Source organism: Microtus ochrogaster, chromosome 18 (genome assembly GCF_000317375.1).
Source record: "Microtus ochrogaster isolate Prairie Vole_2 chromosome 18, MicOch1.0, whole genome shotgun sequence".
NCBI classification, from domain to species: domain Eukaryota; kingdom Metazoa; phylum Chordata; class Mammalia; order Rodentia; family Cricetidae; genus Microtus; species Microtus ochrogaster.
The window spans coordinates 56,243,244-56,256,448 of NC_022020.1; the positions used below are offsets into that span (position 1 = coordinate 56,243,244).

The 13,205-nt window shown below is 36.9% G+C and overlaps 1 protein-coding gene across 2 annotated transcripts in view; it reads right to left on the reverse strand.

The window, feature by feature from the left end:
* Dcc (DCC netrin 1 receptor) overlaps positions 1 to 13,205 on the reverse strand; it is a 1,026,209-nt gene that overhangs the window by 171,144 nt on the left and 841,860 nt on the right. For both annotated transcript variants that reach the window (XM_026783657.1, XM_026783656.1), the window contains exon 13: positions 9,224 to 9,365. In XM_026783657.1, the coding sequence (XP_026639458.1) occupies positions 9,224 to 9,365 (142 nt within the window). The remainder of the gene's footprint in view (positions 1 to 9,223; positions 9,366 to 13,205) is intronic.

A 13,205-nucleotide genomic window follows, 5' to 3' on the forward strand; every position in this document is an offset into this window, starting at 1 on the left:
CATTGGGACCTTGGGAGCTCAGTCCAGTGCTCCATGCTTTTCTATGATAGGCATAAACTTTGGGATATCTCTCAGTCCAATCATCTAGATAGGCCTTCTTAAACATATTTTAATATTGTATTTTATAATGTTAATATAATATTAATATATAAATATATTTATTTCTTTAGTTAACTAAGATGAAAGGAAAGCGTTCCCCGTACTTCACATTCTCTCCAGAATAAGCCATCATTGATGTTTTTGATCTTATTCATTCTGATAGGTGTAAGAGTTGTTTTGATTTGTATTTCCCTGATGGCTAAGGATGATCAACATTTCCTTAAGTATCTTTGGCCATTTGAGATTCTTGTGTTGAGAATTCTCTGTTTAGTTCTGTACCCCATTTTTAATTGGGTTATTTAGAATTTTGATGTCTAATTTCTTGAATTCTTTATATATTTTTCTGATGTGGGGTTGGTGAAAATCTTTTCCCATTCAATAGGCTCTTTTTTTTGTCTTATTGACTGTGTTCTTTGCTTTACAGAAGCTTCTCAGTTTCAGGAGGTCCCATTAATTTTCTGTTGCTCTCAGTGTCTGTGCTACTGGAGTTATATTTAAGAAGTGGTCTCCTGTGCCCACGCACTAAAGATTACTACCCACTTTCTCTTCCATCAGGTTCAGTGTGGTTGGATTTATATTAAGGTTTTTAATCCATTTGGACTTGAAATTTATGCATGGGTATAGATATGTATCTATTTTCATTCTTCTACCTGTTGATATCCAGTTATGCCAACACCATTTGTAAACAAAATTTCTTAAGTGGTTGTTGTTTTTCTAACGAATGGCAAATAATCATTTTCAGTAGCATTGATCATTCATAGAACCATATAATGGAGTGAGACACACAAAAGCACACCAAAGATGACATCATGGAGTCTATAATGGGAACAAACCTAGGAGACAGAACATCAGAAGTGTAGTAGGTGTTATCCCCTCAACTGGCAGTTGACCTCTTATATGATGGTTATCTCTACTAAGAAAGAAAGGCTTTACATGTCATGTATCATGTGAGTTCTATAATATTTGGTGGGACCCTAAAACACAGTCTCTGTCTGCCATGTCAGTGTGTTTGTATATGAATCCAAATACATTTAAGTATAAAACTTTTCTAAAGTACTATCTATCTTTAGACATAAAATGCTATCATTAAAACAGATTACTCTGCTTGTTGTTACTCTGTCAACTCAGAATCATTAACTGCTGTAATAGCTCTCTTCTATTTCTAATTTCATATATCATACGGTAAAGATGGTATTATCACTCACAAGCAGCATGGTTTCCCTCATGTTAGCCTTGTTATAAGATTACAATGCTGTTTCCAGTTTTTAGTCCATAAAATATGAATACACAATTATCATTGTCTTTATTTTGTTTTGGCCATGAAGTATGAGAACACTCTTCAATTCAATTCCAAAAAACTTATCCTGAAGATCATGAGGAAATTAAAAACATCATTTTAAAACTTAGTTGATATGGGTTCTCCCAACAATATGATGCCTACAATTTAAAATCCTTGTTAGCAATGTGAATGACTTGGTTATTGCAGATGTCCCATTATCATAGTAAAAAATACACGAAAAACACAACGAAACACCTGTCTGATGAACAGAGCTTTGTAAAAAATTAAAAGTTGCATTTCTGCCCTTCAATTATACCACACAAAAGGGAAACATTAAAACATTTCCAATTTTCTCACATCTAAATCAATACATCCATACATGTTCCAGGCATTGGAAACAAGGGGTCAAATCCTGTACATTTTATAACACTGTGGATTTTATTGAAAATCAATGACTCCACTTACTAACTATAAAGAATATCAGTTCCCAGATACATTATGGGGGAAAGCCGAAATCACAGCAAATCTTCAAGTGTGCAGTACTTGCTGGCTCCTTAAGGATTTTGAAACCATGGCCAAATTGTCTAGAAATGTAGCAGGTGTTCCTGAGTTCAAGTCATGAGGCAGGGGAGAGAAAAGCAGAAGCTGTGCCAAATTTGATTTACTGATTTCTGTTACTGCGTCAGTTCAAATCAAAAGGAAGGATGCATGACATTTTTGAGGTTAATATCGGGTGCAGCTACAAATCTTTTGGAACATATTATAGTTAAATTCCCAGATGTATTTAACTTATTTCTGCCACAATGGAAGAAATGCAAGTTACATTTTTGAATATAGGTTCCTGCAAACCGTTAAAGAGGCAAGCGGACAGTGATTAGTCATTCCCAGTAATAAGCTAACTAATTCATATCTGGAATAATAGTGGAACAATAAGCTGGTTAGTAATGGGCTACTCCATGCTGGTTAGACACCCATATTATCTTACAGATTTCACAGAAATAAAAATGTAGGAATGAATTATTTATTTCTCAATGAGTAAATTTTATTTGAGGATGCAATTTAAGATAATTGAGCTCAAGGGGAGAAATACCATGGATCTGTAATGGTATAAATAGTGTTTCCCAAGTTTGTATATAGAAGGAATATTAGCATCAAACCACAGTTGCAAATAGGTTGTTATGGACATAATTAGTTAAAGAGCTCAGAGAAAAATCATTCTGGATTTAAGGTGAGCACAATACAACTAAATAATACTTAAAACATTAGTATGTGATTTGTATTTGATATTCCATATGGCTTTCATTAAATACAAATTAATCTATGATATGACTGTCTGATTTATAAAGATCTATTTAAAGTTATTTATTATTTTAAACACTTTTTTCAATTTAAGTAATACTCTAAGGAAGATGATTTTTCTTTAAAGTTTTCCAAAGGTAGGATTATACCTTAAGGCAAGTCTAATATATGGAGAACTGAACCTGTATTGTATCTCTATTTTAAAATGTATACACACAATGCTTATATGCTTATTTTTATGTGAACATAACACATACACACATTATTTTCCAATAATATTCTTGTATGTTATGTCCTAAAACAGTATATGGAATGAATTTATATCACTCTTGTTTTTCCTAAATACAGCACTGCCTCTTATTGTTATTACTACTTTAATCAAAAAAATAATCACTAATTTAACTTCTGTTTCTGTATTTGTAAACAAATTTGAACTTTTTATCATGTTTTACCAATTAATCATGATTTGAATTAATTTCCAGTCCTTTCTCTGTTTTATGTTCATCTTTTATTCCATAAACAAAATTTATTTCATGTTTATGATGTTTTAATGTTCGGAAGAATTGAATGACAAGAAATTGTCAAGGGCCCAAAAATCTATACTCTATAAAAAAAAGACTTGAAATAAAATATTTTTACATGTATTTATGCCTTATATTAATTCTTAGAAATATTAAAATATTTTCTACAAAAATTTTAAAAACTGATTTTTTTCCTCAAAGTAACGGCATCATTTTAAGTGCTTTAATAAGCACGTGGGCTTTACTTTAACATCAATTATTTTTATATTTCATATTATTTCTTTGTGGTTGAAGAAAATACATCACAGCTTGACTAATTTTTTTCTGAAAAAAAGAAAGCTTGGCTTTTTAAAAGCTTTACAAAGAGTGTGTTGGAATGTCATAACTGGCTTTTAAATTCAACAACACCCACTTAGAATTGTGTTCTGTTTTAAAATCGGCAATGTTATATTCTATAATCTCTCCTGGAAACATTCTCACAGTTCTCACAATTTTGTTCAGACAAAATTCCCATTGGAACAAACTATGTTATTCTAAAGTCAATTATTATAGGCTTAGAATTAGGCAAATAATAATTTCTGCATGTCTATGTGTGTGCGCATGTAGGCACACATATACATGCGTGGCATATTTAAAAAAACATTTACTGGATATCTGAACAGAGGAAAGAAAAATTAAGTGATTAATTTCCTCCCATCAGAGACAATTTATTCACTAGACACATGCAGATTTATATGGAAAATCAATGACTCTATTGCCTTCCTTACTTGCCTTCATTGCTTCTAATCTCATGATCATGTGCTGTGCTGTGATAGTTTATCTTCCATTGTCAGCGACACTTGATTTAGGGACACTTGGGAGCCCTTCCTTTGTGAAAATCTTCACAGCAATTCCAGGAAAGTTTAACAGAAGTACAAAGGCCACCCCCACCCAACAGTATAGATGGCACCTTCCCATGGCTGGAGTCTCAAGTTGAATAAGCTGAACATTAGCATTCAATGACTTCCTGACTGTGAGCACACTGTGAGCACATGTTTCTGCTGCCACAATTTTACCTTTATGATGGGCTATACATTGAAAATATGAGCCAAAATAAACTCTTATTTTCTTAAATTACTTTTGTCAAGTCGTTCGACCCAGCAATGAGAAAGGAACCAATATAGGAAATTGGTCCTAATTAGGAAATGATCTGACAAAGATGATCATGTGGTATATGGGCACTGGAATTGGTTTGTGGGAGGGATGTAGAAGAGCTTAAAGCTGAAGAATAGGAAAGCTCTTGAATACTGTAAGCAAAGCAATTCTGGAAAGAGTGTGGGATTATCACACTCTCCAATGGGCGTTTCTGCTGATAGAAAGGCAGACAGTGCTTGGGAGGTTCCTGAGGGGAACAAAGATTCTACTGGGAACTGTGCTAAATGTCTTTGATGCTGTATTCTGCCAAGAATCTGACTGTATTCTGTCCATGTTCTGAAAAAATAAAGCGAGGTCAAATGTAAAGGTAATGGACTAAATAGTTTGCTATATTAAGAGTATACAGTGCAGGCTGGAAGCCTGGTTGGAAATAGAATCAGTAATTGTTAAAGAAATTGATGCCACCAAAAAGAAACCTTCTCTTGTGCACTGGCCAAATAGTAAAGGTCTCCTTAAGGCAACTCATCAGGGGTTCCATGCTATAAAAGTGCAGGTTAGATGAAATAGAGTGTGAATTGAAAATTATGCTAACGGAATTCCTTGATCAAAACAACCACCTCAGAGAGTTCAGTTGTCAAAGAAAGCCAAAGCTACTAGATCTTGGCAGAAGGCATTCAGCATATCTCTGTAGCTTGTGGCTGATGCACTCTATGTACTTCTGGCTTTCCAGGCATGCAAAACGAAAGAGATGGTGAATATAACACGGAGGTTAAAATCAGGATACTAGAAAGTTGCTGAGGCAATGTGTAGCAGGCTTAGATTCTCTGGAAGTAAGCTTGAGCTGTGGATGAAGTCCTATCGCATTAAGCTGTGAAAGTGAAAGGCATTGCAGTGGAAACTTGGATTGTGCTTATGCCAGAGATGTGAGTTAAATGCCTAGGAGAGCTGAGGCTTAGGAACAGGACTGAAACATGGGAGTCATTACGGTTTTAGCTTGTGGCAGATTTGGATATGCAGGACTACCCCAAAACTGTGGAGACCAGATGATGTCTCCAAGAGTTCTAGATGCTCTCCATGAAGCTTAAGAATGTGGTTGTTACCTTCTCTGTGTGACATGAATAAATTTATCGGGTTCAATCATGCTTCCTTAAAACACAATATGTTATTTCATTTTTCCATATTAACTATTAAGTATAATCGTCAAAGAAAGACATGTTAATTCTAACACACACATATACACAAATACACAGAGAATGGAGGATGCCAATGTCTCACTGGCACCTTTGTAATCAACAAGACAAAGGACAAACAGTGCTTGATTCATTGTTTAAGTGAATATTATATTCTAAGTGATAAAATACATAACAAACAATAAATGAGTAAATAATATATATGGTAGTGATGTTAAAAGTCCATGGTATTAGCTTGCAAAACATAATTTGTTCTCTTATTTGTTCATGGATAAGATTGCTTTGTGTCTTAGAAGAGACTTTGGGACTTTTTTAAACAATTGTTTAAACATTTAACAGTTTGAAGATTTTTTTTAAAAATATGTGTTTATTTATTATGTATACAACATTCTGTCTGTGTGTATGCCTGCAAACCAGAAGACGGCACCAGACCTCATTACAGATGGTTGTGAGCCACCATGTGGTTGCTGGGAATTGAACTCAGGACCTCTGGAAGAGCAGTCAGTGCTCTTAACCTCTGAGCCATCTCTCCAGGCCCAGTGTGAAGATTTTACAAAGGAACTAAATTTATTTTCAATTATTAGAAATTGAATCTTTTTTTTACTTATGAGTAGTACTCCATTGTGTAAATGTACCACATTTTCTTTATCCATTCTTCATTTGAGGAGCATCTAGGTTGTTTCCAGGTTCTGGCTATTACACATAGTACTGCTATGAACATAGTTCAACAATTGTCCTTGTAGTATGATTGAACTTAATCCTTTAAGTATATGCCCAAGGGTGGTATTGCTCAGTCTTGATGTAGGTTGATTCCAATCTTTCTGATAAACTGCCACACTGGTTTTCAAAGTGGTTGTTCAAGTTTGTGTTTCCACTAGCAATGGAGGAGTGTTCCCCTTACTCCGCATCCTCTCCAGTATAAACGATCATTGGCGTTTTTAATTTAAGCCACTCTGGTGTAAAATGGTATCTCAGCATTGTTTTTATTTGCTATTCCCTGAGGGCTAAGGATGTTGAATTTTTCCTTAAGTATCTTTTGGCCATTTGAAATTCTTCTGTTGAGAATTTTCTGTTTAGATCTGTACCCCATTCTAAAAATTGGGTGATTTGGTATTTCTTGAGTTCTTTATATATCTTAGATATAAGTCCTTTGTCTGATATGAGGTTGGTTAAGATCTTTTCCCATTGAGTAGACTGCCTTTTTGTCTTATTGACTGTACAGAAGTGTCTCAGTTTCAAGAGGTCCCATTTATTTACTGCTGTTCCCAGTGTCTATGCTCCTGGTGTTATATTTAGGAAGTGGTTTCCTGTGCCCATGCTTTGAAGGCTACTTCCCACTGTCTCTTCTATCATGTTCAGTGTGGTCAGATTTATATTGAGGTCTTTAATCCATTTGGACATAAGTTGAATGCATGGGGATAGATATAGACCTATTTTTAAAATTTGCATACAAATGGAATGGACTAGATAAAATAAACATCCAGAATGAGGTAACGTAGACCCAGAAAGATGAGCATGGTATGTACTCACTTTTAAGTAGATACCAGCTGTAAAGCAAAAGATAACGAGCCTAGTCCATGACACTAGAAAAGCTAAGTAACAAAGAGAACCTTAATCTAGAACTCATTAATTGGCTATGCTGGCTGGTCATTGAGTCCCAGAGAGCCGGGTTATGCCTACTCTCCCATGCCCAGGTGGCATGTCTCCTTACCTGGTGTGGTTTTCATGTGAGTTCTACTTATCTAATCTTGAATTCTAATACTTGTAAACCAAGCATTTTATCTACTGAACCCAGAGATGACTTCGGATAATTAATGTTCATTGAGTATTAGTGTGACTGGAATTGGAATCATTCAGAAGACACAGCTCTGGGAATGTCTCTGAGGGAAATGCCATACAGGAAGGCAGAGCCACCATGAGTGTGGGCTGTTTCTTTGCAAGAACTTGGGCCCCAGACAAGAACAGAAAGTGAGTGGAATTCCAGGCTATGGTTCTTTCTTTCCTTCTGACTGTGGGCACAGTGTGAGCCTCCTCACTAAGCCTCCTTTGATAAGATGTACAATACTAGTGGTTTCTCACCTTGCTAATGCTGTCACTCTTTACCACAGTTCCTCATGTTGTTCTGACCTCCACTACAAAATTTTTTCATTGATACTTCATAACTGCAATTTTTGTTGGGAGCAGTGAGACCCCAGGTCCTGAATTTCTTGTAATCCCCTGATCTGAGTGCCTACAGCTGCTCTGAGCACGAGACCTTCAGGAGTTCCTGATGGCAGGAGAGTGGTTTCTGGTGGGTTTGGCTGGGGCATGGCTATCTCTAAATAATCTGCCCCTGAACACAGTAAAGGGGGCATTCTTGGGGAATTCAAGGATGACCTGTGAAGCTGTCTCTCTGTCTGTGTGTGTCTGTGTATTTTAACCTGCAGCTCCCTTGCCCAAAGCTCGCGGAATGGGTTCTAGCACACAGAGCACAGACACAGGAGCACGGTGCATAGCAATTTTGCCAATGTTATTAATTATAATGTAAATATGCAATATATGACCCCTCTGGTGTCACAACCCACTTGTTGGGAACCACTGCACTCTACTCTTTAACAATGAACCCAAAGAAGTCATTTCTTAAGTTGTTTTTGTTAGACATTTTCTCATAGCATTGAGAAAAGTAAGCTATATGTGTGCCATCCCTAATCTGCTCAGTATCTATCTTGAGTAACTGTAATGTACAGTTATGCTATGATTTGTGCTCAAGGCCACAGGTATGGCTCAAACAACACCTAGGCCTATAAAACTCTTAGTCTTGATGCCATCATCACATAAAGTCTTGATGGACAAGAAGAGACCTCCGATGAGCACTCACCAAAAGCTCTGGTTTGCAGGAATTTGCTTTGAGCTGTGTAGTAGTCAACTACTTAGCCAATGACAGACAAGGAAAGCTGCACACTCTTTATCAAGCTCCTGCTTGTAGGATAGAGTCATTTTGTATGACCTCCCAGAGTCATCCCATCAAGTGTTGCAAACTCTGTGTTTGTCCCAAAGTTATGGTCACCCAGCCCAGTCACATGTCACCAAAATCTTTAAGTATCTCCCTATCCCTCCCTCTCTTTACTTATGCACTCATTCTTGTGTTCCTATGCACACAACTTCACTGGGATGATGTTGGGAGACATTTCTCAGTGTCTTTCCTAGAAACTTAGATGAACATATACTAATTTTCCAAAACACTAAGAAAATATACTGTTTTCCACTTTAGAAAATAGAAATTGTCTATGAAAATTGGATCCAGTTTTCATAAATACTAACCTCATTTTCCACTTTATCTTGACATTTGTGGTAAGGGGAAATCACAGTGAGTAAAATACAGAGTCACTTCAGTTCACTAAATTTTTTTTTAATAAAAAATGTTAACTAGAAAGTTAAAAGTTAGTAGGCAATAAGACTTACTGAATCAGCAATTCTGAGAGGGTAGTGTAGGAAAAAACTCCGTGATGCACTTATTAAAAATGATGACGCATGGGAAGAATGGGTGGTGAAAGCATTACAGGGCAATCTAAAGTTAAAAATATAAAGGCTATTCTAGCTCAGGCCAATAAATGTCACCTGCCAGGAAAGAAGTCGATGTTCCTTTGAAGTGAGAGGATGCTTTATTCCTAAAGCATTTAATTCATCAAAAGCTTGCCAGACTGCACTGCGTCTACACTGACCTGTGAACAGGTACCAGAGGTTATTTGGTTCCAGTGTTTCCATCTCACCCCGGCGGGTGGTCTTTCTGTGTCGAATTTTATAACCAGTAATAAATCCATTTTGTGTTCCTGATGGGGGAGGAAGCCAGCTTACTTTGATACTCTGTAAAATAAAAAAATATATATAGAAATTAAGATATTGAAGGGAGAAGGACAACTGAGCAGATCAGAGAAGCCACCCAATCACAAGTGTGAATCAAACACAGAAGCAAGTTTGCAAGACATGGCCTCCTAATTAAATCCTTTCCTAAATTCCGACAGCGCTCATAAATGCTTTATTTTAGTAAAAATGCCCACAATCTGTGTGACTGATTACATTCAATATCATGTCTCCCTTGTCGGCATCATTAAAATGAGAATAGCGGATTCTAAATAGCAAAATCCACAGAAAGGCAGGACTTGGATACAGCAGATGAGACAGCAACAAGTGGGAGCAAATTGGAGGCAAAGGAGAAAACTAAGTCTAAGGCCATGTTTTCAAAAAATATGTTAATGAAAACCAAGCTAATCTCCATTCAATAATCATCTAATTCTGGGCCTCTTTGCTTCCCGTACAACCTGAACTTGGTATTAAGGCGTGTTGCTGGAAAGGGAGATGTCTTAGAAAGCTTGAATATGAATTAAACTGCAGCTTCTTCCATTGAGAGAGAAACCCTCTGACTCTCACTGGCTGGACTAGCTGAAGGGTTCCGTGCTCAGAGTCCTTGAACACAAAGGCCACAGATTCAGATAAGAGGCACACCAATGAGCAGAAATGGAAGGGGTTATCAGGCCCAAGATGTGAGGCATCTATATTTTCTTTTTGCATCCAGTTCCTATGGGGACTTAAGTTAGGGATGTACAAAATCAAATAGCCGTTCATGACAGAAAATTTACAACTTTGAACTAGACGAAAGGATGCAACCTGAGTTCCCAACAGTGAAGCCAGAAGATGACTAGTCCCACCCAGGGACAAGAGTTTGCCCTTTGCAAGTTAAACATTTAGAGAGACATTTTAGTATAAACTAATAAGTTTATATGACTTGATATCAAAGAAAATCTTTAACACATGCATGCACACATACTCAATAGAAGGAAGAAGTACATAATAAGTTGACCTGAAAGAAACAATAATATTACACATAAAATATCCCTGGCAGATATAAAATTTGACACCAAAACTCTAAGAGAAAATGCTGGATCCTGAGAGTAATGAAAACACATGGAAACTGAGATAGTAACTAAGCCTGAAAAATATGGCAGTAAAAATTAAGAAGGGGGAAAGACTGTAGTGAATTGGAGAGAAAGAATAAGAAACTATTGCTTATTTAACTATAGCCTCCTTTAAAATCTCAATGGTAAATTGAGAGGATAGAAAGACAATAGGGTATGAGGTTGAAAAATAGAAAAAAAAAGGAAAATAGAAGAAAAATAGTACATAAAGGAAAAAGTTTCTCAGCTTTCCAATAAAAGTCTATCCCTGAAAAAGTGGAAGAATATGGGATTATCTTAAAAAGAACCATGAAATGCTTAATAAAACCAATTTAAAAGTATCACATTAAAACAGTAGTTGCATTATTTCCTCCTCAGAGATAACTGGGTACCAATGTTTCCAGAACGAAGAGTGGAGGAGTCAGGTCATATAAAATAGATCCAGAAAAAGAATGACATCAGCATTCTCAAAAATACTTAAAGTTATAAAACGACATGACGAAACCGAGAAAATTCTAGTTGGGAAATTGCAGTGTATCTCTCTGTGTCATAACATAAATAAGTGAAAGAAAGGTATAAGGCTAGTCAGGTATAGTAACACATGTTCCTGCAGGTGAAGCATATGAGTTTTTCCCATGTGCATGACTTCAGAGATAGTTATTTGTGTCCCCTTAATCAGAAGATTAAGGAGGAGAATATGTCCTGGGGAAAAAGATGCCAGTGAAAGAGACTTGAAAACGAGGGAATCTGAGTATAAAACATGAAAGTCTCAGGAAGACAGGAAGGATGAGGCGGGAAAAGTAGAAAAGTAGTGTGGTCACTTTATCTGGAGAGGGAAGGAAGGCGACACCAAGAGAGAGAAAGGGATGTAGGAGCACCAAAGAACAGAAAGAATGCCTGGAAGAGCCTTGTGGGAAATTTATTATATATATATATATATATAATGAATATGTCCATTATGTCACTTGGGGTGAAAATATTCTCCCCAAAAGTCAGGGAGTCTCTAACAGAAACCCCATTGGTAGGAATGGGGAAACTCCCCTCTAGTCATTAGTTAGAGGGGCCCAAGAGAGCTCCATAACTGTTTGCTGTTGCCTTTGTGTGAAGGTCACACACATCGTAGACACAGGACTTGGAGAAATCCAATTGGAATTGCCCTGGAAACCTCTTCACTGAGAACTAGCTCTCCTATCATTTGAGGGTGCCATACAAGCTGGTTAGGGAGAAAGACACCTAAAAATCATACCAAACTGCAATAATTTTACCCAACTATCACAGGAAGATATCCCTGATAATGCAATTGCAACACTTATATCAACAGCCACCTGGTTGGACTTAAAGCCCACTCAACAGGAGGAAATTCATACACTGTTCTGTAAGCCACTTAACTACCTGAGGCTGGTGAGACATGAATCCTCGAGGAGAACCTGTTACTGCAATGTTCCTAGTCCAATATAATTCCCAGCTACATTCTAAGTACCTGTCATTATATTTCTAGATAAATATAATTCTTACTCCTTGTGTGGGTAGTTTCATGTCAGCTCTTTAAAAGCTAATGCCACCTGAGAGGAGAGAACCTCAATTAAGAAAATGTCTCCATAAGATCAGGCTGTGAGCAAGCCTGTAGGGAATTTTTTAATCAGTGATTGATGGGAGAGAGCCCAATTCATTGTTAGTGATGCCATCTCTGGGCTGGTAGTTCTGGGGTCTATAGGAAAGCAGGCTCAGCAAACCCCAAAGAGCAAACCAAATAAGCAGCACCCCTCCATGGCCTCTGCATCAGCTCCTGCTTCCAGGTTTCTGCCCTGTATAAATTCCTGTCCTGGCTTCCTTTACTGATGGCCTATGATATAAATGTATAAGCCAAATAAGCCCTTTCATCCCTAACTTGTATTTATTCAACGTGTTTCATCATAGCACTAGCAACCTCAACTAAGGCACCCCTCATCAAAGAAGTTACTATTAAAGAACTGTAATTGGTAAAACTGCAGAGACTTACTGTAGGGTGCCCAGCCTGAACTAACACTTCTACAATATTTATACCTAAAGCTCAGGAAACTTAGCAGAAGAGAGGTAGAAAGACCGAAAGAATCTAAGCATGAGGGCATCCGTGAGACAGACTCTTCTACAGATGATGGTAAACGGAACCACGATGGGAGGGGCATGAAGGCTCTCACAGAGTCAGTTGCTAAAAGTGTGTCCCTGTTTTCTCTTTACTATCACTTTACCTCTACCTGCAATGAAACCATTTTGGGGGGAGTATCACTGTGCATGCAATTCCTGATACTTGGTAAGTGTCCCACCAGTGAGCAGTATTCCTACCTCTATTCTTGTGGGTATTGTTTTGTTTTTAATCTGAGTCATCCTACCTCTCACATCCATCCAGCTTCATAGTAGACTCTAAGTTCTTAGTCTTTCCTTCAATGTGCTGCCCTAATTCTATGTTCCTATCTGGCAGTTCTTTTTATTCTTGTTCCATGCTGTCAGTACCCCAAATCTATCCTTAGCGATTGAAAACTCTATTACTGGTGTGAATAATTCATACTTTTAAGACTAGTCCCAAGATTAAACATATGTGTGCCATCATATTTTCATTAATCTTTTCATTTTAAATCTAACAGCCATCTTGCCAACAACATATTTCATTGAAGTTACTGAATGTATGAAACAAACATTTAGATGGGAAACAAATCAACTGTCTACAACATGAAGAGAAGAATCAAACAAATACAGGATGTTCCTTAAAATTCTA